The sequence below is a fragment of the Neopelma chrysocephalum genome, unplaced genomic scaffold (genome assembly GCF_003984885.1).
Source record: "Neopelma chrysocephalum unplaced genomic scaffold, ASM398488v2 Primary Assembly neopelma1_25, whole genome shotgun sequence".
In the NCBI taxonomy this organism is placed as follows: Eukaryota; Metazoa; Chordata; class Aves; order Passeriformes; family Pipridae; genus Neopelma; species Neopelma chrysocephalum.
In genome coordinates this window covers 41,801,606-41,828,675 of record NW_020897694.1, presented here as the reverse complement: position 1 = coordinate 41,828,675, position 27,070 = coordinate 41,801,606, and the positions used below count along the sequence as shown (strand labels likewise).

General features: G+C 40.5%; 2 protein-coding genes across 6 annotated transcripts in view; one reads left to right on the top strand and one right to left on the bottom strand.

Annotated features, from left to right (window-relative positions):
- Positions 1-10,804, top strand: part of COL4A2 (collagen type IV alpha 2 chain) — a 144,980-nt gene extending 134,176 nt beyond the window's left edge. For 3 of the 4 annotated variants that reach the window (XM_027675101.1, XM_027675102.1, XM_027675103.1), the window contains 9 exons: positions 72-197; positions 1,625-1,741; positions 2,954-3,115; positions 3,251-3,349; positions 4,098-4,244; positions 4,877-4,993; positions 5,841-6,032; positions 6,321-6,607; positions 9,146-9,576. In XM_027675101.1, coding sequence (XP_027530902.1) covers positions 72-197; positions 1,625-1,741; positions 2,954-3,115; positions 3,251-3,349; positions 4,098-4,244; positions 4,877-4,993; positions 5,841-6,032; positions 6,321-6,607; positions 9,146-9,400 — 1,502 coding nt within the window. In that variant the 3' untranslated portion in view covers positions 9,401-9,576. Of the gene's footprint in view, positions 1-71; positions 198-1,624; positions 1,742-2,953; positions 3,116-3,250; positions 3,350-4,097; positions 4,245-4,876; positions 4,994-5,840; positions 6,033-6,320; positions 6,608-9,145 lie in introns of all 4 variants that reach the window. The other variant, XM_027675100.1, reaches the window with a different exon arrangement.
- Positions 10,805-10,937: 133 nt separating this feature from the next.
- The window catches only part of RAB20 (RAB20, member RAS oncogene family), a 36,252-nt gene continuing 20,119 nt past the window's right edge, over positions 10,938-27,070 (bottom strand). For both annotated transcript variants that reach the window (XM_027675106.1, XM_027675107.1), the window contains one exon: positions 10,938-17,880. In XM_027675106.1, the coding sequence (XP_027530907.1) occupies positions 17,360-17,880 (521 nt within the window). In that variant the 3' untranslated portion in view covers positions 10,938-17,359. The remainder of the gene's footprint in view (positions 17,881-27,070) is intronic.

The window sequence follows — 27,070 nt, the reverse complement described above, 5'->3', positions numbered from 1 at the left end:
AGCATGCTGATGCACTGCTACATGCAGAAACATTTCAGCTTTCCACTTAATTTTGAACAACTCCACAACAGGTCCAGATGGGTACGGCTCTGCGGGTTTCCCAGGTGCAGTGGGGGACAAAGGAGAAGCGGGAGAGCCAAGCAGAGTGGAAGGCAGCCGAGGACCTCCGGGCCAGAAGGGAGACAGAGGTGTTCCAGGTTTGTATTCCTGAGAATGGGATCCACTTACTATTTGTTTCAGCTGTGGGTGTTGGAGATGTCACAAAATGCAGTAAAGTGTAGACAGTTGTACAGGAGAACTCCCAAAGTCAGGGAGGTCACTGTTTGGAGTTTGTGCTGCAGCTCAGCCAGCCCTTGCTGAGAAGCAACAATGTTTATTTCCCAGTGCTGGACAGTCTGGGTCCTTCCCCATGGTAGCAGCATCTTGTAGCACCCACTGAGCTCAACAAGCTGCAAATGTCAGAGTCTACTCCCAGCCATCAGTTCTCAAAATATGTTTAATCAGATTCCAGTTACACAAACACTATGACTTTTCTTTCTTTCTTTTTGTTGCAAATCTGTCAGTGCTTACCTTTCTCCTGAAAGCTTCGCTGTCCATCAGTGTGCCATTGTACTGCTGACACCTCGGGGCTCTGTTCCCATGCACAGTGCTTTGCTGGCACCATCACTCCTCGTGCAGTGTAAGGGTACATCCTTCCAGCTCTAACCCACCGAGCTGTAACAGGCTGCACTTACTTCAGTAGGGGTCACCACCTGGTGTTCTTCCATCAAGAAGCCACGAGACTGATGTTGCAAACAAATAACTAATTACGGTTTTTTGGTTTTGTTTGGTTTTTTAAAATTCTTTAATTTTTCCAACATTTTGGCTCCGAAAGGATTAAGAAATTATATAGATATAAAACTTTACTGCCTTTTCCTGCTTGGTTCAATGGCTCATTCCTATTCTTTTGTGTTACACTTTATTGTTACTAACATGCTGTGCCATCTCAAACACCATTCAGAGATTTATTATCAAGCATTGGAAGAAACAGCTTACCTCATTCAGGTAAGGTACATTGTTTGTCACAATTAAATATTATTATTTTCATTAAAATTAATAAACAAAAGGGGTCTTTTGGCTTCCTGACAGATCTACTTAAAAGAATAATCTATTATTGGTGGGTCAGATTTTTGGCCATTTAACAATTTTTTGATCTGTAGAGAACTTCTTGGATTCAAACTTACTGTTTTAACTGACCCCCAAAAATGCTAAGTGTTTGTGAGCCCTGACTCTGCAGGCACCGAAGAACAAAGCTACTTTCTTACCTGCTGCAGTATACCTAGGATATTTTGAGTACTTCCTATACTGAAATAATATGTTACCTGGCAGACATAAGATTATTAGCATTCCACACAGTAAGATGTAATTAGCTATCCAGAGAGCTTTGGCAGAGAACTAGTATTTGTTTTTTTTAATAAAAACTTCCACAACATCATCTGAAAGAAATAAAACAAAAATCAGTGGGAACTGTATGTTTTTTCCATTTCGAAAATCCTGTTCTTTATACTTAGTCTAAGGTGAGTCCTTTTAATTGCAATTGTACATTTTTCCTTGTAGTACTGATTATTTCTTCTCTTTCTTTCAGGAGTCCCTGGACCATTTGGTATTCCTGGGCAGGAAGGATTTCCAGGGCCTCCTGGGATTTCGAATATATCAGGATATCCTGGTGATAAAGGCTCCCCAGGTCTAGATGGAGTGCCAGGTAATTCATGCCTTGTTCCCCTCAAACAACAATAAAATATTAAGTACAAGGTTGTGCCCTCAGACTACAATAGAAGATTAAGTACTGGGTTAGCAACAGCAGTCATTGTTATTTTTGTCTCAATTAATTAAAACAGTCCTATTAAACACAACATTAAAGTGTATGAATAATTGTTGGACAGAACTAATGGTACATAAGATAATAGGGACAGACCTCTTGAAAGCAAAAGGCAGTTCCTCCAGGTTGTCCTGATAGGTTTGATTTTCATGCAAATAACAGATTTAATAATCCAGAATTCTCTTAAGAATTTTCAGAAGCATTATGCTAATCTACTACTTTAAAATCTGAGGTCTGTGGCAGACTTACAAGTCTATAGAATATTTTCTTAATCATTTACAGAATTCTCCTATGTGAAATGACCATGCAAGCTAAGTTACACTGGGAAGCATTAGCTCTTCCCTCTAAAAGTCCCTGATATGAGCCTGCCTCTCTCACACATAGGCATACGTCTTGCATTCGCATCCACATGTGATCCAACTTTGACAGGCAGCACAAGAGTTCTCCTCTTAAAACCCTAGTTAGTAAGTCACTCTCTCCTCGGAAACAAGGTCCAAATGTCTTATAAGAAGCAGAGGTAACTGAAGAGAGACCTGCCAGGTTTAGCCTCAGGCAATATGAAATTTTAGAAAAAGAAGCTGTTCCCATATTTCCCAAGACAGCATGAAGTACTTACTTGGTTCCAGATGTTCAACCGAAGCACTAAGATACATGGAACAGTAAGTCTTTGGCTTATTTACCACCTGGCACTGAGTCAGGTACTCACTGCTCTCTGATTTCTCTCTAGTTACTTGGAGAATTTAGGATGAAGCAAGGAGGCACACAGTGAAGTGAGGCATTTGCTGGAGGAAGGAATAGCTCATTGTAGACTGTACTGCAGCAGGCACCACACTGCTGCTGAAATCTGGCTTGAGTTGACACTGTGCTTTGTGCGACCTTCATGTTCTTATTTCTCTGCCACTGGTGAAGAAGGGTATGCCAGCCTAAAAGCAGGAACAGGAGTGCTGAATAAGTCTGTTGGGGAGCTAAACATTTGTTCCCTGCTGAAATTAAGGAAATAAAACCTGGTGGGATATAGTTAGATAGTTCTGTTATTTTCCTCTGTGCCCAGGTTTTAAGTATAAGCAGATTACAAACTATATATCCTCCAAACAGGCTATCCAGGACCACAGGGGCAGCCTGGAATACCTGCTCCACCAGGAAGCAAAGGAGAAAGTGGACAAATAGGTATGATCGGAGAAATTGGCCCAAAGGGAAGCAGAGGTGATCCTGGATTAGCAGGGAGACCTGGCATTCCTGGATTCCCTGGACCAAAAGGTAAGGATGAGAAATGCTGATCTTGGCTTGGAGCAGGGGAGCCCTCTATGCCACAGCAGCTTAATTACCATAACTTTTGCACTCACTTGATCTGTGTTAAAATGCAATAATGCCACCTGTCATTTTGCATTAAAGGTCGTAAGGGTGAACAAGGTGTCATTGGCTTTATGGGCAACGTAGGATTTCCAGGTGATTTAGGACCTATTGGACCCAAGGGGGATAGAGGAGTAACTGGTAAGTAAGTACAGTCAGATGTGTGACTCCTTTCTTAACCACTCATTTTTACAGCTGATCTAACTGGCCCTGCTTTGAGCAGGAGGTTGGGCTGAGTGACCTCCAGAGTCCTCTCCATCCTCCGTGACTGTGTGAATCCTGGCAAATTCCAGTGGACAGATGCCTGAATTTAACATGAGTAGTCAATTTTTTGCCATTATGAATTTAATTTGTATAAGGTGCCAACTCCAAAATCAGAGACACTTTCGGGGTTAAAAAAAAAGAGAAGAATTTCTGATCTAAACAAACCCTCCATAGTAGACATACTGAATTTATAGAAAGACCTTTAAAATCCTTCACTCCATCATGTATTTGTGTCTCTTGAAGCCCACCAAAAGATGGTGCTGCACTTCAGAGAGCTGTTGGCTGTTTTGGTGGAACTTCCCAGCACCTTATGTCATAAGTGAAGGAGCAGTAGCATCATTCATTTCCTTCTGCTTATCTGTATACTGTCCAAGAGAAAACCATCTCTTGGAGATTATCACGTACTTGGAGATGGTCTCATCTTGGAGATCCCATACTCACACACATTCAACCAATACAATATAGCTGCTATACCCAAAGTGGTGAGTTGCAGACAATAGTCCCTCTCATATATATGCAGCCAAGTGAAAGCAACATATCTGTGGATGAAAGCACATAAAGGAAAAATACAGGATAGTTGGGTTTTTCTTTTAATCAAACTATCTCATCTTGCTTCTAATCACAGGCTTCCAGGGACCTCCAGGCTCTCCTGGGCTGGCCCCTCTTCCTCCAAGGCTGGTTGCTGAGCAAGGTTCACCAGGTCCCCGTGGAAATATAGGACCTCCTGGAAGCCCGGGAGATATGGGACCTCGGGGTCCACCAGGGGATCCAGGTAGGAATTGCACACTCAGACTGAAAGCTCAGTTCCCCTGAGCAGAGTGAGGCCACCAGAGCAATGCTTTGACTCTCCTACTTAAAATGCTGTGAGGAATTCTTCAGAAAGGAGAGTCAACTGACTCAAGCTGGGGCTTTGGGTTTCCTTCTCCTCCTAGCATTCAGAAAATAACCAAACATTCAGAATATAAACAAAACAGGAGAAAACTTTGGCAATGCTCACATAGCCAAAGCAACATCAGCTATGGATCTCACTCAAATCAAGACTGAACATCTTGGGTGTAAATCCGCACGTCATTGTGGGCGTGCTGTCAGCCCCGGGAATAATGTAGTGTTAGTGATGTGTGGACCCAATGCACCGCACCTCTTGCTATGAGCCTCATCAGAGATGAGTGGTACCAAGAGTGAAGGAGTAGAGTTGTGGGGTTCATGTAGTCTTTCTTGATCCCAGCAAGCTTTTCCAGTGAAGTTAGTGCTTTTTTTGCCTGAGCAAGCATGATAAGATCTTGCCTTTAGTGTAAATTAGTAAACTTGGCAGATAGGACCAAATGTACATAAGTGCATGTTAACAAAGTGGGTAGCATGTTGATATCTCTGCAGTCACTGTGCTTACAATCATTGTTGTGCAAGGTTTCAGAGGTTCACCTGGAGAACCAGGACTCCAAGGCAGGGGTGGTATTCCAGCTCCTCCCGGCTCCAGAGGTGAACAAGGAGGAACAGGATTTCAGGGTCCAGTGGGATTTGAAGGTAAGAGGTATCACATGACACTTCTTCCCTTTTCCCATTTCACTGCAATAAATTGCTCTGTAGTTACTACATTACTGGAAGGACAGAAAAGGAGGGGAGGGGAAGGGAGAGAGAGAGAGAGAGAGAGAGGGAGAGAGAGGAGCAGATTGTGAAGTTTCTGTCGTTATAGATACTTCACAAGGGACAACCATTAACAGTTATCTTAAAGCAATATTATCAGAATAAATTTTGATAAATGTAGATGTCTAATCACTCATGAGTTTGTTTTGATCTGAGTGTATTTTTATATTCTCTTTAAGTATTTTCAGTGTAGTGTTTTACTAACAGTTACATTCATGGAAATGAATGGCTAGGTAGGTGATATTTGGATAGATGAAGTTTAAGGGAATGTATTTGTAAAAGAAATACCTGTGTCCTTGTCAAATCAAAGAGCAGAACTATTACTATCTGAATTAGCTAAGTACATAGAGAAAAAGGTATTTGCAGAGCATAGTTTCAAGTGAATGAATCAAATGCTAGCAATTCAAAAACCATTGGTTAATCTTGGAGTAAGAAAACATTTTAAAGGAAAAATATGCTTATCTGTATTGTACTAAGACTGTATTGTACTTTCCCTAGCTCTGACATCATCTCAGAAACCAGGGAGCCTGATCCAGCACCAATCTACTTCAAAAACAGCTGCTGTAATCCTAGAACTGCAGCTCCTTTAACAATAACTTACCATAAGAAGAGGCATCATGCAATTAAGCTTTATTCATCAGCAGCTTAGCTGGAATATCAGCTATCATCAGATCATTTGTGGGAGCACCAACTAAGCTGTATTCTTTCTTTTACCCCCTGTTCTAAGGTCAGCCAGGCCGCCCTGGTAGCCCCGGGCCACCAGGCATGCCGGGTCGCAGTGTTAGCATGGGCTACCTGCTAGTGAAGCACAGCCAGTCTGATCAAGAGCCAATGTGCCCAGTTGGTATGAACAAACTCTGGAGTGGATACAGCCTACTGTATTTTGAAGGACAAGAGAAAGCACACAACCAGGATCTAGGTATGTATAGATATTGCTGGCAGCAGCCTCAATTCCAAAACTGGGACTTCAGCAAACAGGCTTAGGAAACATCAAAATGAGAAGATAAAAACTTCATGGCTTCATAGGGTGCCCCTGGGATAGCTTCTGGAAGTCATTAGTGTTGTTCCAGGGAACCTGTAAAGCCAGCGAAACATTCTGGACCACAGGGTTTTACTGGCAGGTGCTTGGGAAAGAGCAGAAAACTGAAAATGTGTATTGTCCTCTGTGAGAATGATTGGTCTTTTTTCTTCTTTTTTTTTTTAACAGGGCTGGCTGGCTCATGTTTGTCTCGTTTTAGTACTATGCCATTCCTCTACTGTAACCCTGGGGATATTTGTTATTATGCAAGTCGAAATGATAAATCCTACTGGCTCTCAACTACAGCACCTCTTCCAATGATGCCTGTGGCAGAAGATGAGATTAAGCCATATATCAGTCGCTGCTCAGTTTGTGAGGCCCCAGCTGTGGCAATCGCTGTCCATAGCCAAGAAGCTTCTATTCCTCACTGTCCTGAGGGCTGGCGCAGTTTGTGGATCGGATATTCCTTCCTTATGGTATTTGGTCTCCAGTGTCACATTTTGTGTGGCACTGGGTTTTATATTTGAGTCTGAGATACTAGGAAGGCTGCTCCACTTTAAAGCCAGCAAGATCAAAACCATGCATCATACTGGGGAACCAGGGAACTACAAAACTAGTTTCCACGAACCAAAGAGGAAAAACAAAATTTCTGTGGATTTCAGAGAAAATGGTCACTTCTCAGCATAGTATATGGAGACCTTACTTTTTGTACAACATAGAGCTTCAGAGCAGAATAAAGCTGTGAATTAACAAATTAAATTGCACTGAGGTGCAACAATAACCTACAAAGCATTTTCACAGCTAAAGCATTACTTATGTGTATCACTGTTAAGGATTTGATCTAGAAAATAAAAAAAACAACTTTTCCCCTTCTTTCTGAAACTTAAAAATCATAGGTGTTTGGTTGAAGATTTACAAGTCAAAGTCTTTCACTGAGTCTGGAAAGAGAGACAGTCTCTGGTTGTTTTTAAAATCAAGCTTCCATGTTGTATCTGTAATGGTAATAAGAGCTTGGCTTATAGGATCTCTGAGATCTTGTTATCTAGTAATTCAGAAGTGGGATGTTACAGAAAAACTTAGTGCTAGGTGTGCAGCAGATGACCTACTGAAGGGCCTGACCTGCATTTCTTGCAAGACCGTACAGAGGGATCATGTGAGCACTGGAGGGTTTAACACTGGCTCTGGTAAAGAGCAGCTAGAATGTCAGTGAACGATCTAACAGACGCTCATTTTTCTGATTTGCTTGATGTACACAAGAGTCAAAACCTGCAACAGTGTGCCCACGTTGTCAACTCATTGAAGACTGTGCTGAATTCTGAAGTAGACAGTGTTGGGAGAAAAATAAGATTTCTGTGGCAGAAGACAGCATAAAAGAACAACAGTCAATCTTACCCACAAACCATTTGTATGTCCAAAGCCAAAAACTTAAATTTTTCAGAAAATAAGGTAAAAGGGAAATCTGAAATTAGTTACAGAAAATATACCCCCCAGTTTTGGAGAGCAGGTCAAATTTTTGATCAGCCCTATGTTTGACCTTTCTTTTGCTTCTATAAAAAGCCCTGATACCAATCTCATAGTTACTTCACAAGAATTCCAAGGATTAATTAAATGTTTGCAAAACCTTGTGTAAACACTGAGCATTTTTAAGAGCAAAGTTGTCACTTTAGCAATAAGTTTTTGCCAGGACAAAGTCTGTCAGCACTATCACAGTGAGAAGAATTCACATTTTCCCAGCTGGTTTTTGGAGCAAATGAAGTGTTTGGTGTACGCATTTTTGCCTCTCAGGCAACTGTGAAAGAAGTACAGCACACTTGTGGTTATCTCAGAGTACATATTGTTTTAATTCCTTGGCTTAAATGTGTCACCTCATTTCCCTGAGTAAGGTACAATATCAGTCAGCATGGATTCCTGCCCGTGCTAGGTGGGGGCCTTTGGGGAGGAGGGAGTTGTTGCTTTGTGGGTTTTTTTTAAAAACCACAACCATCTAAACCTGAGCACCATGTGACACCAGCCAGAGATCAGTCCTTTATTCAGCTAAACGGTGGCCATTTCTGTTATTTGTCTAACACAGTGGACCTCTTGCCATATAAACCAAGGCAGTTGCAGCTTGCACTTTCATAGTATGGTGTTTATTAAAACATAGGCAGGCAAATCTATTGGATGTGCCCAGATTTCTCCCAACATTTACAAAACTATTTAAGAACTCTATTTTCCAGCTTCTTTCTTTTATATTGTAGATTGTTTCAGTTTCTAACAGAAAATTCAATGGTATCACTTAAAAATACAACTGTACAGCTCTTAAAGGGACAGAGAAAATGCCCATTTTGTTAGCAATGTCTTTGACAGAAGAAAAGTAACATTCAGTTCATTATCACAGTATCTGTCAAAGGTAACAGTTGAGTGGTGTAAAGATGCACAATTTTGGTGTAATTTGCTGTCAAAAAACATGTCATAGAGGGAACTAGTTATCTGCATAGAAGATAATTTTGTTTCCACGGTGCCCCTCATGTGCAATGCAGAGTAAGACAGGTTTTATAACTTGGGGAATTCAAGTTAGATATATGGTGGAAAGTTCTTCTTAGTGAGGCTAATAAAACAGAGGAACAAGTTGCCCAGAGAAGCTGTGGGAAGTCCATCCTTGGAGGTATTAACAACTGAACAGCATCCTGGAGCGACTGAGGGCAACTTCGGTGTAGACCCTGCTTTGAGGAGGGGACTGGCTGAAGTGACCTCCAGTGGGCCCTTCCCAATGATTCTCCAATTTTAAGACTTCCAGCAGTGAAAATTTTAACTATAGAAAAGAAGATTTTAAAGTGGCATCAGCATATGAGCTAGCTCCTTTATATAGTTGTAGCATAGCCAAACCCTTACAAAACTGCAGGATTGGCTGACTTTCTGCTCTGGAGATAAGAATTAGAAGAAATTCTAGTGGTTTTTCTCTTTTCACACATGTAAATTTATGACAGCATTGCCTGAGGTTGCACTCTGAATGCTGCCCTCCTTGTCTCCTTTAGCACACTGCTGCTGGTGATGAAGGTGGAGGACAGTCGCTGGTTTCTCCTGGGAGCTGCCTGGAAGATTTCAGAGCAACTCCTTTCATCGAATGCAACGGCGCCCGCGGAACCTGTCACTACTTTGCAAACAAATACAGCTTCTGGCTCACTACGATCGACCGACCCTTCCAAAGCAAGCCCTCAGCAGACACACTCAAGGCAGGACTCATCCGAAGCCATATCAGCAGATGTCAAGTCTGTATGAAAAACTTATAGAAGACTTTCACAGTATAAGGAACCACCTTATCATGTCGTTCTTATACAGTGGAGCCTTCTGTGATGGTTAGACAACTAAATAGATCATGTTGGTGCTTTTTTTAACTTATTACCTCAACAGCTGAATGGAAACAAATATTTTTAATTGTCTGTAAAAGCAGATTAAGTCTAACACACAGATCTAGCGCTGTGTTCTCCTACTATGCAGTATATATACACACTTTTTGCTAGTCTAACATTACATCATTTGCCAACTGATAGAAATATTCGCAGCTTTGAAACACCAAAAAAACTTCAATAATAAATGGTTACCTTGGACCACCACATTTACTTTAACAGAATATATGTATCTTTCTATTTACTGCATTTGTCACAGCAGTGAAAACTAACAGCTGCAGTTCCATAAATTAACACAGGGTGATCAAAGTACTAAACCCTTGCAAAATAATGAAAATATACTGTGATCCAAAATGCTTATGTCCAGCATTGAAACCTAACTTTAATTTTAGTATTTTATGCTTGGGCATTTCAAACACACACAAAACATCTTTTTGGTTTCTTTCAAGCCTCACTATGCTTTAGCACTTAACCATTGCCAATAGCAGAGAAGCCCACAGGCATCCCAGAAACAGTAACCACAAAATGCAACTCTTCCTATTTGGTTAGGAGTCTCTAGGACAAAGATCAGCATTTTATTTTATATGCTTGATGATTTTTTTTTAGACATACCCCAGGCCAAAGGGTACTGTGGACATTTCATCTGTGTCACACCACCCACACAGCAACAGCACCAATTGGTTTTTTCATTGCAGCTTTTCCCCTCTGAAACCAAGCCACTCATCACAAACAGATTTTAGCCACTTGCTGTTGGAGCAGCTATTGTACATAGGGTGGGCTCTGCAGGAGAGTGCATTGCTCAGTGCCACATGACCTTCAAACACAGAACTTGCAGACCTGCCAGCTGGCTGTCTGTAGGCATGCTGTCCTGGCAGCTGGGGACATGTGGCAGTGGGATGACCACCATCCCAACTTGCACACAGCCATCCTTGCAAAACCAAAAAGGAAGGAAACAAGGCATTTATTTGGCACCATCATTTCCCATAGTAAAGGCTTGATAAATGACAGAACGGCTAGCTCTTTCCTTCTGTGGAAAGAAGCAATTTAGCCCAAAGTTGTCTGTCACCACTGCAAGAGAATGGGAAAAAAAGGATCAGCTGAAAAATTCTTATTTGCATAATCTGATTACATACCTGAATGTTTAATTTGAAGTGGAAGAAGAGACTTTTATAGCAATGACAGTTGATTTTTAATAGCTCACCTCGCTCCTGCTTCAGGTGCTTCTTGGCTTTTATAATTACATTCCATCCTCACTGTATCATAAATAAAACCTGGGTTTTTTCTACACCTTTATTTGTTGATGATTTCTATTTTGCTAGCTGTGATTTTCCATATGGGCTGCTCTGTTGAATTACTTTGTTTGCACCTAAGGAGTTAGAAAAGCACTCCCAGAAAGCTCCTCCCACTGAAACTCAAACTCTTCAACCAGGAATACACCTGTTTATTTCATGGCACTTAAAAAGATCCAGTAGGGAAGATTTGTGTCTAAAATTGCTTGTTTAAGCTGAATAACTGAAATAATATTTCATGTGTTCTTAAAACAATTTAAGCCAATAAATTGTGACGTTGCAGAGTAAAACAACCTATTATTCATGCTCTACAATGTTCAAGAAACCAATATTTACCAAACTTGACATGTTACCTCCACAAAAAATATAAAGTATAAATTAAGTTAAAGTTCCTAAAATCACAGAATCATAGGATGGTTTGGGTTGGAAGGGACCATAAAGATCAATTAGTTCCAACACCGCTGCCGTGGACAGAGACACCTTCCACTAGACCAGGTTGCTCAGAGCCCCATCCAACCTAGTGCTAAATACATGTTGGGAGCATCCACAACTTCTCAGGCCAACGTATTCCAGTGCCTCATCACCTTCATAGCAAAGAATTTTTTGCCTACTATCTAATCTAGACCTACTCTTTTTTACTTAGAAGACATTCCCCCTTGTTCTGTATCTACATGCCTTTGTAAAATATCTCTATCCAGGTTTCTTATAGGCTCCATTCTGGTACTTAGCTAACCTAAACTGTCTAACCTAAACATATAATTAGATACGTCTATAAACAGAGAGATTACCTGAGCTTGAAATGAGTTCTCTGGCCATATTGTCTCTCTGAAAGGCAGCCCCTAAACAAACTTATGACACTGTTACTTGTTTAAGCTAAATAAAACATTTAGAACTGAAAATATTGCAGTCAACATAAGCTAAATCTATTCCACATTTGCCAATTCTTTTAAATTACACATGGCAGTAACAAATACCCAAGAATAGGCAACTTCCAGGTTGTTGCTAGGCATCAGTGGTTGTGGGATGATCACACAACTATCACTTGTGGGTTGTACAGCATGCAACTCTGGCAGTGCAGCACATTCAGTGTTTTAAGAGAATTCAAGTAGAAGCTGTACAAATCTATAAAAACCAATTATGTCAACAGTAAACTATTTGGATTTTCATAGCTAATATGTTTGGTAATCTTCCTATGAAGCTAACTTTTTTGTACTTGAAACTTCAGCAGGTAGGTCTTCCACCAACAGTTGCTTCACCTCTCCATTTTCTCTGGCTCATGTAGGCTGTTCTTAATTTTGATCAGAGCGGTACCAGCACAGCACTGAGTTGAACACATCATCATGGTGCGGGAAAAACCAAACCAACCACAAAACCCCCCAAGGTGCCAAGCAGGCTTGAACTTCTGTACTTTGTGTACATCATGTGCTTCAGGTCTGGGTACTCACATCTGTGTTTCTCCAAAGCCTGCGCAATCACTTCTTTGAGAAGAGGAGGGAGCTTGTGCACACAAACACGTGGAATACTTGCAACAGACGGAGCATTTCACTTTGTGAGCTAATCTGGGGCACTGCATGGAGGGGAACTGACTCGAACTACCTCTTAGCTGCAAGTTTACTTCCTCTCTTATGAAGACAGTCTGAGAGAACTGGGGTTGTTTAGCTGAAGGACAGAAGGCTTCAGGGAGACCTTATATCAGCCTTCCAGTGCCTAAAGGGGGCTTATAAGCAATGTAGAGAGTGACCTTTTACCAAGACCTGTAAGAACAAGCCAAGGGCCAGCAGTTTCTAACTGAAAGAGGGTTGATTTAGATTAGACAGAAGGAGGGCATTTGTTACTGTGAGGGTGGTGAGACACTGGAACAGGTTGCCCAGAGAAGCTGTGTATGCCCCATCCCTGGAAGTGTTCAAGGCCAGGCTGGATGGGGTTCTGAGCAATCTGGTCTATTGGAAGTGGGCCAGTGGGTTGGAAGGAAATGATCTTTAAATTCCCCTCCAAACCATTGCACAATTCTGTGATTCTAGAACTCACTTTCAGGAGGTTAAAACATTCTTACAGAGGAAAAACTCAGATACAGCAAAACTAAACAGTCTTTTTACTGAACTACAGTGCTCCAGCCTAGGATGTATAAAATACAAGTGTTTTGCCTCCGTTTGAGCAAATCTTTTGCTTCAAAGTGTCCTGTTTGCTTCCTACACTTTCCTGTTTGAAAACATGCTGAATGTGCTCCTGATCCTGGAGAAGGTAAATGAGATTATATTCAGCTTCTGTAGGTAATAGTGCATCAGTATATCAATACAGATATAGTGAAGTCAGCATAGTGATGTGAGTTGACACCAATTATTTCCTCAGAGTGTATCAACCAAATCAGCCATATTTGTTCACACTGTACATGATTGGGGTTGTCCATGGCTGCCAGAAATAGAAAATTAGCAAACAGCAAGCAGTAAACACGACCTTGACATGGAAGGTGTCAGATTGCTGCCAGGGGAGAAGCTGAGGGGTCACTGCCAATGTGCCAACAGCACCCCAGTGCAGGCAGAATCTGCCCCTGTAACTGCATGAGGACCAGCAGCCCCCCAGAGGTGGCCACCTGCCCCCACTGATGGTGAGTGGGGGTCTGGTCCCGCAGCTATTCAGCGCACAATGGTGCAAGACATACTGGACAAGGGGAAGAAGTAACATCACTGCTCCCTATGACCAGCGAGCAGAGAAGCAAAACCAGGCAGGGGTGCTTTCCCACTGTGATGTGGGCAAGAAGGTGACTAAGCCAAAGCAGGCAGCTCAGCAGCTCTGCCAGTCCTGTGGGCACTGAGGAACTTCTGGCTCCTTTTGTGGCCCCCACAAGACTTGAAGCCTTGTTGGGGTTGTCAAGGGCCAACAACAACCTCAGTCTTGTACCATCAGTGCCTGTGAGGGGCAGGAAGCAGAATGGATACATCCCAACCAGCCTGGCACAGATCCTCACTCGTTCACCCTACCATCCCTCCCTCCCCCATGGGTCTCAGCCTGGCTCAGCCATCACCTCAGGCACAGGCAGGCCTGTAGCTTACATTCACTCAGCACTGCCAAAAATAACATTTCCTATCCAATCACCAGACATAACAGGGAGAGAGAGGGGGGAAAAAATCAACATTTGTAAAATGAGTTTCCCCTCCAAGGCAGGATAAGCAGAGTCCCTGGTCCATGCCTTCACCCACCTTCCCTTCTCCTGGCAGGGATGGTTTCCCTTGGCTTCAGCAGCACCACCACATGCCCAGCTCCAGGCCATGCAGCAAGGTTATTAATGGGGAAAGCGACCTCACAGTGATGGAGAAAAATGTGCTGCAGCCAGTGGGGTGCAGAAGTGCTGGCATTGAACCAGTGAGTGCATGGCACAGCCGCTCTCAGTGCTGGCCCAGCACAACTAGTGGCCCAGCCCACAGCTGCTGTGCTACATGAGCTGCTAGGCTGTGTGGCTGTTAAGGCAACAAGAGTTAGAACAAGCATGCTTCTGCACAGTTCCTGTGCTGCCAGTCCCTACACTGCAGCTCACTGCTCTTCCCATCAGTAGGTGGAGATTAATTATTTCAGTAAAATTATGTAGGATGGAAGGTGAGGGAAGAGGAGCAAAAAGATGTTTTTAGCAGTGCTGGGATATCAGGATCTATCTGCAGAAGCAACATGGAAATTAATGAATTCATGTTAGGATACAGGCCATATTGCATTACTTCTCTGTGCTCTTAAAACAAAAAACAAAACAAACCCAAAACAAACAAAGAACAAAACCGCAAAAAAAAACCTCAGCACCACTAAACAGAAAAAAAACATTCTGTGTAATTTCAGTGTTGAGGGTTGAACTGTGCTCTCTAATAATGCTTGCAGACATGCATAGGCACCACTGCAGCAGATAGAGCATCAACACTGGGCTGTAAAAACAGAGCTCAGCTATATCAGTTTAAATTATTAGTAAATTTAAAAATACCCAAACAACCTACATCAAATTCCAGAATCTTTCAAGTTTTTCTTGAAGGCAGAATCTGATTCAGAAAGTGATAAAGAAACAGGGCTAGCATGCACACTAAGCAATCCAGATCTCCTCCTGACCTCTCATCAATAGCTCCCATGTCTTATGCAATTTCCCAAGTGTAACTGTGCAACCCCATGATCTCACAGGTTGGTAGAGTGACAACCCATCATAACCCAGACATTTCTTGAGAACAATAGCCAACAACACTAAAAAGCCACAACATCATGCCAGAGAAGTGTAGCTCTAAGGGCAAAAGCACAGCACACAAGACTGGTTCCTGTATCATCTCTTTTGGTAAAAACACCCAAGTTGGAGCTTTTAGAAATACTGTAAGAATTCCTTAAGATCTGATATGAATACAGCATCTCTCAAAAAGCCTGACCTTGTAATCAGTACGTGCTGCAGGTTCAGACATCAACAGATGCAGCAAAGCCAGTGCTGGATCTCCCACAGGCGTGTCAGTAGATCATTTTGGTCACAAACAAGATTGAGGTTGTGGCCTGCTTGCCTTTTTCCTGTCCTGAGGGAAGACTAGATATTGCACCTAGAATTTTGTTAATAGCTAAAAGGTTTCTAATTGTACACATTTTTATATGCCACAGCTCAGATGCTGTCCAGTCTCTGACAGACTGGTAGGTGTTAAACTGCAAACCCAAAAGATGACATCCTTTAGCAGTGCTTGCAGCAATAGGGAAAGGGACAATGATTTTAAACCATGAGAGTGTAGATGCAGACTAGATATAAGGAAGACTTCTTTTTTTGCAGTGATGGTGGTAAAACACTGGAACAGGATGTCCAGAGAGGTAGCAGATGCCCCACCTCTGGAAACATTCAAGTTTAGATTGGACAGAGCTCTGAGCAACCTGATTGAGTTGAAGACATCCCTGCACAATGCATGGAGGATTGGACTAGATGTTTTAAGGTCCCTTCCAACCCAAACTATTCTATGATTCTATTATTTAATGTTCAGTGGTTTTTCTCTCGAGCTTATCTTCCCCACTACATGTGTACTGTGAATTAACTTGAGAACAGAAAATAAAGCTACTACTCTGCCTTAATTTGCTCAAGAGGATGTACTTTTGGAAAAAAAAAATGCCTTAAATATACTTAGTAATAATTTAACTCGTTATTCATTTAGGAATTGTCTCCCCATGCACTAACTGTGATTTGGGTGGGACAGAGAAAGGCAATGACAAAGCACAAGAAAACTAAACCTTAAGTTTTAGAAAATTACACCAGAAGCATCCAAAGGAAGATGAAGGAATCCCCACACAAGAAACTGAAGAACTGAAAATACGCAAGCTGCATCTTTGGGGCTTCTTGTTTGGGACGAGTAGAGGGGTTTTTTTGAGGGGGGGGGGCTGTGCTTAAAGACTAGAGGTTCTTCACTCTGGTCATAGCTCCTGGGTCACTGCACACATTCTTTGTAGTCAAGAGCCGTAGGAGCTGTATTAAGGCCCTCCTTTTTACTGCAGTCAGGAGAGAAACCGTGTACCTCATTATTGCTCCTTCATGCGCCTTTTACTCCACAAAAGACAGTTTGTCTTCCCTGCATTAGTCAGTTTCACATCAGAACACACCCATCTTCACTTCCCTCCAGGTAGAGGTAATTACTACTCCAGGTAGTAACATCATGCATAGCTGATAAAAATCAAAGCTGCAGCTCTGCAGCTTTAAGAAGGAGTGGGAAGGGAGACAGAACACAGATACTCAATGCAGTGGTATCCCTACAGGCAGTAGAAAAAGGTCTTTACAAAAATGCAGACAAAATAGACTGCTTTCTTCCCCAAAAAACACTTTGCTATCTACATTAAAAAGAAATACAAGACAAAAATGAACCAAAAAAACTTCCTCCTGCAAATCGCAATTAGAGCAGCAAGAGCTGTGATGCTGCTTGTTAATACATGGAAGGCCACTATGGAAGGAGAATTGCCATTAATAAAGTCTCCAAATGAATAGTACAGATCCACAGTGATTTTAATAGTTCAGTTTCTGAATTGTACACTGTCATGTCTGACATAAAAAGATTGTAATTGACTTATTAGCTACAAATATAAATTATACCGGGATTTTCTTTTTTTTAATCTTAAGAATAAAAAAGTATCACGTGTTCAATCTTCCAAAGTTAGAATCATAAGGGGAAAAATGATAATTATATGAAAGTTGTCAAGAGTACACAAACAGATCATTTATATGCAACACGAAATGACAAGTCACTAAAAGTCAGACTCCTTCAAAACTGTCCAAATGATTGTCACTACCAATTGTACTAACACAGCATTTGTCTTCAGAGCCCATTGAAACTGGCAAGTCTTACTCCATAATCTCACTTGCATTCCCATTTTTATACACAGAGCTTCCCAGAAGCTTTTAATGGTCAGAAGATTTTTTTGTTGGGTTGGTTTTGGTTTTTTTTTTTTGCGTACACCATTTTAATCTATTTATTTATGCTTTGACTTTTCCTTTCTGGTGAGCTGCAAGCACTTCTTACTCCTCATTTTGCTGGAGCGAGCAATCCCTCCCCTTTTCTTACGTCACGTAAACGGGTCAGGCACAACAACCTGATTTTGTCCTTTTTGCTGGCTTGTAGTCTGTGATGTCTACAGTTTGCGGTGGCCCCTCAGCTTTCTGCCGTGCAATTATTGGGACTACCATCTCAAACACAGTTTCAAAGAGGTAGTCCACCTTGTATCCTGTTTTTGCACTGGTCTCAAAACACATTTTCTCAGCTGCCGGAACATCCTTCTCATCTAGCATTTTGTACTTCAGTATCTTTTTGTAGAGCGCAATCGCATCCTCTGCACGGACTTGTTTTCGCACCTTCGAGCCACAGCTGGCAACAGACTTCTCAGGTCTATTTTCATCCGGTGGTAAAGTACAGTCATCACTGAGGTCAACTTTATTTCCAACAATAGCAAAAATGCAGTCAGCACTTGCACTGTCTGTCAGTGCCAAGAATCTTTCTTCCAGCTCTGTCAGGCTTTGGAAGCTGTTCACATCGTACGTGAGGATCACAGCAGCTGCTCCTCTGCAGTACATAGACCCAAGGCCATGGAACTGCTCCCGTCCTGGCAAAGGTTTAAACACAACAAAAAGTTAGTGTGCTGGAAGCCACATTATTAACCAAGTAAAAGAGTTTAAGGAATTTTAAGCCAATTTCAAAAGCCTGTGTGAAGCAGTGAAGGTAAAAATGTGTTATTTGTAGCATTTTCAGGTTTTTCCTTCTGCTTTTCCTTAAGAGAGGAGCAGTGCCACAGAATAACTCTGCACACCACTTGCTCAATCTCAGAGCAGGGACTCTGAAAAGACAAGTGAGCAAGCAAGCTCACACAGGATTCACAGTAGGTGAAAAAGAACTGGGTTTTTTCATTAAATTGCATACTAGCTGACTTATGTCATATTAACTGCTACCCTGCTTGGGCTCACAGATGGCCCATCCACCTATTTAACCATTTATAAACAGAAGTGTACTGCTTTAAATTCTCCTAGAATTTATTACTCCTATAAATTCAGTACACATTTTCAAGTACATCCCGTTCAGAAATCTGGATCAAAATCAGTAACCAACTTCTTCCTAGGTTTTGAGGGATTTTGTAAGCTATTTAATCAGACTAAACTGTAACTGCTACATGCCCACAGTTCTCAGGTACATTGGCTTTACAGGAAAAGACTCTTGTTAGGGTATAGAGCCAGTATTGATATGCATCTGTCCCACCACAAGTATTCACGCTTTTTTATGGTATTAAACACACATAACATAGAAAATCCTAAATACATTCTACGAGCAATTTGTCTTTTAAGTTGCCCTGGCCATCGCTCAATAACCAACAGCTAAAACATTTCTTCCTCATCATTCAGCAAGTATCTTCCAGCACCTCTGATGAAGCCTTGATGGTATACTTCAAGTTCATTTCTTGGAAGACAAAATTGACTCTTCTTTAAATTCTGGGAAGCAAAAATGTTCTTTAGTATTTGTAATAGGACTAAGGGAAATGAGGCAGAAGACACACTGTGTTACCACTGAGAACTGCTACTTTCCCCCAATATCTGCTCCATGTAGAATATGCTGTAGTTCACTTTACACCCCAAAACCCAATCAAGAAACAGATAAAACACACCAGAGATTTCAACCAGTCATCAGCATCAGCCTTAGGTCACTAGAGAAGTGTGAATGAAGAAAGAAAAAAAAAAAAGAGAGAAAAAAAAGTGGCAACTACACTCTCTCATCATACAATCTCTTTGCACAGAACCTCAGTTTATAGAAAATCTGGAAGACACCTTCTTACATTCGTCTTCTGCACAAAGCTACTGACCACCATGAGTTACAATATCATGCAATCCTTGTAAATGACTGTGGAAAAGGAAAGGGAGAAGAAATTCATGCTGAAAAACATGGGTCAGCACATATTGAAAAAACACATCTGCCCATGAACATGCACACTGCAAAAGGAACTCAGAATCTACTTTAGTTGGGAACATAATCATCACTGCAATAAATCCTTCAGCAAATGTCAGGACTCTACTCCACAGGTGCCAAAAGAGAGACAAAATGTTCATCATTATTCATAAAACAAAACTGGAAAATGTCAAGATAGAACATGAAATCCAAAGCTCAGTTCACCTTTAACACTCAGTGAAACTCTGGTAACAGCCAGAGAAATAGATTTGGAAAGGTGTAGAATTCACTATAAAGAGATGTAAAAGGAAGGTGGTGAGAATGCATAGAATTATGTGAAACATTTGCGTGAGGAAAAATTTTGGGATCTCTCAGGCTAGTGAATGATTGAAAAAAAGGGTAGAAACAGATGTCTATAAATTCAGGCCTAATACTGAGAAAGTAACCGAAGAACAACTATTTACTCTGCCTCATCACGCGGAAAATGAGAATTTCACATCAAAATCGTGCATGTAATTTAAATACTTTCCTGCAAAGCAAATAATTGGTGGTAGGTGTTATATGACATTGCAGAGGTCAAAAGTTCAATTAATGGCATTCAGAAAACCATTAGGCAAAGTTAGCGGAGAACTGCATCTGTGCAACTTTGTGTAACTTCTGATTTGCTTTCCCCCAGCAAAAGAAATTCTTTAATGATCTGGTAGGTAGGAAAAAAGGAGGTAGTAAAAAAATAAACCAAACCAATAATCATGCCTTTGTTTAGGTACGTTGGGTAAGGGCAAGGGAGATTGGGATACAGGGGAGGGAGAAGGTCAGTGCTTTTGCAATTTTTCCTCCAATCTCATGTTTAAAGTTCTACTGCAACTGAGTCTTTAAATGTCTCCAATTTTTCAGTAAAAGTTTGTGCCATGACTGATTTTTTTTTCATCTGAACCCTGATTATACTGCAGTCTGGAAATCACAATGGAACATATATCCTCCCCTGTTCTCCCACTTTAGATGTCTAAACCATAATATCCAGCCCCCGGAATCATTTGCTACAACAAGCGAGTACTAGAACAATTCTATTATTTGTTTTATGGAATTCATATGCTAATCTAATCTTGTACAGCAAGATTAAACTATGACACTTTTACATGCTAACTACCAACTGATTACTTCTACAACTCATATATTGTTTAAAAGGGGAAAGAAACAGAAAGAATTTATTTTGCATAAGGGGTTAATTATGCCAGAGGAATAATGGATAGTGTCCCTCACTCACCCTCACAGAACAATCTACATGCAGAAAAAACTGCATAATGCAATTTTTCAGCAGTTTGCTTGCACAGACTACTTCTGACGCTTAAGGACTGGAAAAAAAACCCAAACTACACTAAGTATTTAAACATATCTGTCCTCAAGGTGTCAGGCAAAACAGCATCAGACATTAGGTTGACAAACCTACCACATGAGAACAGCTATCGCCTTCTTAAAGCCAGTTTTCTTTCCCTGGACACATCTGGTCCCACTTCAACCACATTCCATTTTACATAAGTAGCTAAATTAAATGGTAAGCCCTGAGTCCAACAATCAAACAATTTCACCCTTCAAAAAAAAATTAAGGTAACAGTAAGAGTGGCAGAACTATGAAATAATTTGCAGTCAAAGGAGTTGCAAGAACCACCAAATCAACCACAAAGGCACAACATCAGGACATCAGGGAAATTTTTTAAAGCAAATCAACCAAAAACTAATTTCCAGTTTTCTTTTCATCCTTATATTTTGCCTTATTTACAGCAGTTTGACAACCCTACAGCTGTAGCCCTATCTGCAGCACCATTAGCTTTTCAGAGGCTCTTCCATCAAGTATATGAAGTCTTATGTAGTATGAAGTATATGAAGTATATGAAGTTGGAGACTCCATCCACTCAGGAGCAGTGCAGCCTCCAAGCATTTTCAAAGTCTTATGATGGTTATCATAAACAAATCAAAGAATTTTGAGCCAAATGGACCTCAGTACAAAGTTCATAAGAAACCCAAGGGAGAAAGAAGGGAAAAGTAGAGTTGCTAGAGGCCTGCCTAATAAATAAGCAAGGCTAGATTTAAAATGTGCTGAGACTTGAACTTGAAGCCTAGGCTTTGGTCTAGCCAGGCTCCTTCCTATAGCACCCTGACACCTCAGCTGGAAGTCAGAAGCCCCTGTGAATGCTTTCTTTGGATGGCACCACAGCCTGACCAAGCATTCCCATCCCTTCCCAGCTGTGGGATCCACTCACATCAGCCGTGCCTCAGTCTTCCTCATGGATTGGAGCTCTCCTCCTGCCCAGCCACCCCTGAGGGTGGTATGCAAAGTAGCCTGAGAAGTTGTGTGGATATTTACAAGAGCAAATGATTTCCTCCAGGCAGATTTGAATGCTCCTTACCTACTACCCCTTCAAAAGCTTTCACCACAACTTCTGAAGTGGCACAACTTCCCACACATGCACTCTTTCAAGAAAACTTCTACCAGAAGAACAAGTTTTAAATCTCTCAGTGTTGAGCACATACAAGAATGCAGAACAGGCAGTTTTAGTTTTGAGGAATAAAACACAACAAATACTAAAGAGCTAAAAAGGTCTTCCATAAAGTACTGAAAAAAGTAATGTTGCTACACTGATATCAGTCTGAGTGGCACCCCAAATTCTGAGTTCATAAAGCAAATAGGTAGCAGGGAAAAGTACACAGAGATGGGCTACAGAGACACATTAACATTGCATTAAAATTGAACAAGAGTGCAAAATTATCCAGGAAGTTCTCAGTTCATAAATCAGGTATCTTCCAACAATTTTCACTGTGATTTTAACAGTATTGTAATCTGAACAGTAGAGAGGAATTAACACAAACACAAGGTACCAGCTAGGTTTTGCCTTTCAAATTCTTTCTCCTTTATAAAAGAGTCTGAACTTGAGCGTACATGGAGAGGGACAGGAACTGTGCCCTAGGGAGTTAGCTAGAAGACGAAAGAAAAGAGAAAGTATGACACCCATGACACAGCACAGAAATCAGTACTAAAAAGAAATGAGCTTTGAGGATTCAGCTGCAGTAGATGAAGGTTCAAGGGGTGACCCTTATGCTCTTGAGTTACCTCAGCAGGAACATCCGCGTGATCACAAGAGTAGACAAAGAATCTCCCTTTTGAAAAAGGGAACAACATTTCCTTCTGTTCCCAGACAATGCACTAATGTTGTGACCCTTTAAAGGACATCAGGGGAAACAATTTTGCTGGGAACTGAGATTTCTGTTTGTGCACGTATACTGAGATATGTACTGGCTATTAAACAAACCATAAAGGTCCTTAAAGGTTTCAGGAAAATTCTATTCCCCACGTGTGAGTCAGGTTGTCAAGCTTTGACAGAATTAAGTCAGAGTTCTTTATTATCTTGTTCAAGGTTGGTATTTATTTCTCGTAGGTGACTTTATCACATTTCCCTTGAAGTAAGGAGCTTTCTAAAGAACCGGACTATGCCTGTGGTTACTTAGGGATAAAAATAAAGCTGTCTATCCCAAAGGATTAACATGGAGGACATAAGCAGGAATTAGTGGAAACATGAGTCAGAAAGCACTGGAGAATTCAATTTCTACATATCTATGAGCTGTCCAAATACATGACTTCCTGATCTGTCAGAAAAATGCCAACGTTCGGTTTTCCTTCTAGACAAAATTCCACATGGAGTGAAAGCCTCTGTGAGGGAAAAAACCTAAATAATTAAACTAATAAACCCTAACAAACCCTGCTCCCCCTCCTCACCCCAAAAAAACACAACCACTAAAACAATTACAGTTGAGTAACTAGAAAACTCATTTAAGCTCCACCTTCACTCCCTATTCATAAAGCTGCATTATAGAAGATACTTGTGTATACTGAAGTTTCAGAATCCAACAGATGTCTAGTTCTACTAAAAAACAAGATGGCATTTATTTTGTTTACACACATTACTTAGATATGGATCAACATTCAAGGCATGAACCGTGCCCTGTTTTAGGAGCTTCTATTTAAGTTATTAAAATTAGATATGGCTGTCTTGGCCAAAGCAGAATTTAACATAAACATAGGAAAGTACTGATCTTAATGCCCAAAGGGCTTCACTTTCATGTTTTAAAGTAGAAAGAGCTAGACATGCAAGAAGAAAATAACAACCACATGGGTTAAGTGTACAATGAACAAACATTGCTCTCCAAAGAAAAAAAGATCAAAAACAGCCAGTCAAGAAAGCGGGCTCAAGGTAATATAGGATTGAGACAAGCTTACTCCACTTCCAAACACAATTTCCTCTGAATTGCTAAGTCAAGAATCTTTATCGCATAAAAAAGAAGATTTAAAATTGTGAAAGAGACCATCTCTTCCCTTAAATCTATACATTTTTGTCTTAATGAACAAATACTTTGAGTTCTGAAGGAGTCTGAAATTGCCAAGACCTTGCAAACATCCCCACTCTACAACCATGAATCATTTTAGGTTTATAAAGCTCCTTCTGCGAAACAGCAGCTCAGTGTGAGAAAGCAAGCCACATGAACCAGAAGCAGTCATTTACTTCTCACTTAGGCAAGACAAGAAATCGTGATCAATCTGAGCCCTGATCTTCAGTCAGCTTTAATTATCATACTAGAAATACCACACCTCTACTAATGAATATGTCCCTTAGACACAAAAATCGGTGACTAGAAAGGCTAGAACTTACCCACTGCATAATCACTACCTATGAATTACCCAACCCCCCTCAGATCTGGTCTTCGAAAAAGGAAGTTATTCAAAAACACTTTTACAATAAATAGAAACAACTAACACAGCTTCAGTCTTTATAACATTTTTCTTTTCACCCTGATTTAAAACATACACATCATCATGTTGCACAAATGGTTCCTTCTTCCCACCCCCCCAGCCCCCCCAGAGGTGTCCTTCTCACAGAGGTTATTCACAAGCTTGTATCCAAAGTTACTAAGAATCAAGCCTGACAGTATTTAGGTATTTATACTGCTGCTTTTATATAGACAAAGGAAGTGTTCTGCACGAGCTGCTTCTCCTCCCCTGGAGGCTGGCATTCAGGAAGGCAAATATACTCAGGACATTACTTTCAATCGCTACAAATATCTTCCCATAAAAAAGATAACAATATCCAAATGGAGGCAAGTCCCAGATTCAGAGGAACCAACGATGAATTTGAGTTGACTGCCACAGATGAGAAAGCCTTATGAACTGTAAACAGTGAAGCAGAAGATGCTTTCTAATACATTTAACTCCATGACATTTGAATAAAAGGCAGATCCCAAGAGCTCAGTGCGCTATTATACAGGAGGAATGTAACATTATTTTCCTGATCTGGAAGTGGCTTTACATTATGTCACTATAATTTAGTCCCCACTGAATTCACATTCAGAAATCTTATAGAATCTACTGGCCAAATGCTTTGGCACTATACTCCCAAATTTATGAGTTATGGTTCCACAGTATGAGTTTTATCCTGAGAGATTGAGCTGTGCCCTTCTACATAATAAAAATATTAAAAATATTTTTTTTAGAAGTCTACTAAACTACCATCAGTGATCCAACAATGCATGAGATAAAACACATCCAAAAATATATGTAAACTGTGGTATTAGGGAATCTAAATTATTATAGAAATCAAAATGTAGGAAAAATACGCAGTGATGAATAACTGAAGGGCCATTGGAAAGGACTAATTCTTAAACAAATTTTTTAAAAAGAGCATAAATCTTATCTTTGGAGGCAAACTTATCACAGAATTGCAGAATATGCTGAGTTAGAAGGGACCCACAAGGATCAGGAATACTTAACAGATACTAATAAATTCTCCATGGAATAAGGGGGAAATCTATGATAGTATTCAGGAAAAGCTGGATGAGATTATTAGTGTTACCAAGCATCAAGGCCTATTACTAGGGATTCTGTATCCAACGTAATATGCAAGGGAAAAAATAAAATTCATCCTCTATTTCCATTCCTTTACATAACAAAGCTAGCATTCTTTCAGGCATCTACATTAGCTATTAACATTTTGACAAGAGAAAACAACTACCCCCCTGGAAGACTAGTCTACACCAGCACCTACTAGTGCGCATTAAGAAAAGCAACTCACTTCCCTTGCCTTATCTAAGGGTACAAAAAGACAAATCACATCTTGCTACTCCCCAGCTACATTTTAAAAAAAAAACCAAAACATAAAATACGTAAAAAAGAACAAAGATGGAAAAATTGTAAGTTTTTAAAGAGTATAAAGACAAAGCATAGAGGAAAAAACCAAAATAAACAACCACACTGCATATGCTGTATCAAGTTTTGCTCTTTTTGCTTGTTCTAATACAAAGGCAGCATATGAATTAAATCTTCTGAGTTACAATCATGACCAGGAAAGGAATTAATCCAGAATCTTTATAAACAGAAAGAATCACTAGAAATCATCTGAAATAAAGAGAAAGGGAGTGCTTACTTACTGGAAATGGAAATTCCACTACACTTTATACCTAAGAATAGTAATACATCTGATGAAAGAAAGCCATAATCGGATTTCTTTTAGCCTATTTCTTTCCCCTCTCCCTTAAATATAATAACTAGACTAAAGCTAACTAATATGCCATAAATAAGATTTGTTTAAATAAATAAGGACATGTTTCAGCAAGGACCAACAAATATGAAGTATAAATATGAAGTACGTAAAAGATTTTGCCCTAAAATTGTAGCCACTTCACCTACCTTATGAAAGACAAGTCTTTCCTTAAAAAGGATTAACTTTCAATCTTATTGCTAGTTTAGAGCCTTTTCAGAAGGAAAGTCACACAGAATCACAGGATGGTTGGAGTTGGAAGGGACCTCTGGAGATCATCTAGTCCAACTCCCCTGCTGAAGCAGGCTCACCTAGAGCAGGTTGCACAAGATCACATCCAGGCAGGTTTTCAATATCTCCAGATAATGAAACTCCAAAACCCTCTGGGCAGCCTGTTCCAGTGCTCCGTCACTCTCAAAGTAAAGAAATTTTTCCTAATATTTAGATGAAACTCCCTGTGTTTTGATTTGTGCCTGTTGCCCCTTGTCCTGTCACTGGGCACCACTAAATTGTCTCTGGCCTCATTCTCTTGAGATATTTGTATGCAGTGGTAAGATCCCATCTCAACAGCCAGCTAAAATAGATGACAGCAGCAACTATTATTAATTTGCTTCTCTTTATGGTTTTCATCATAAAAAGTGCTCATAATTCTATTTTCACTGTGTTCTCTGTTTTTCTTTTCTTGCTATATACACCCAGAATGATAACAGGCCAACCCATTCAAGAAAGCCCAGACTTGTTGGGAGAACAATCCCCTTCATACCCCTGTCCTTTGGGAGAACATCTTTCCCTCTCAAACTTGAACTATACCAATAGGTCAAGCAGTTTTAACTGACTCTTTAATTGTTATTAGAACACCAATTCAATTAACATTCCAAATGTTATACTTTAGTACAATTCACAACAAAAAACAATTCTTCCAAAGAAATTCACTTAAATAGGCCTTTCATTTTTAGGACAAACAACACGCTGAGAAGTTATGCAAGAATGTCAGCGTGGTGTGTTGCACATCACATGACAAACTCTGTAAGAAGTGGTTAATGATCTACAGGATCATCTGAGCGTTATCTGAAGAAGGCGGCTTGTTGCAATATGCTTTTTTTCAGCAAAAGGGCACACACAAAAACCTGTTCAATAAGAATGGAAAAAAAGAAGATAATGGGAATTTTTTGTTATAGGATTAGTTTCATTTCATATTTTCCAAGGTCATCAATCTAAGCATGTCCTGGTAGAAGCTCCAAAATAAAAGTATAGTCACCATATTTTTCTGATGTGCTGAAA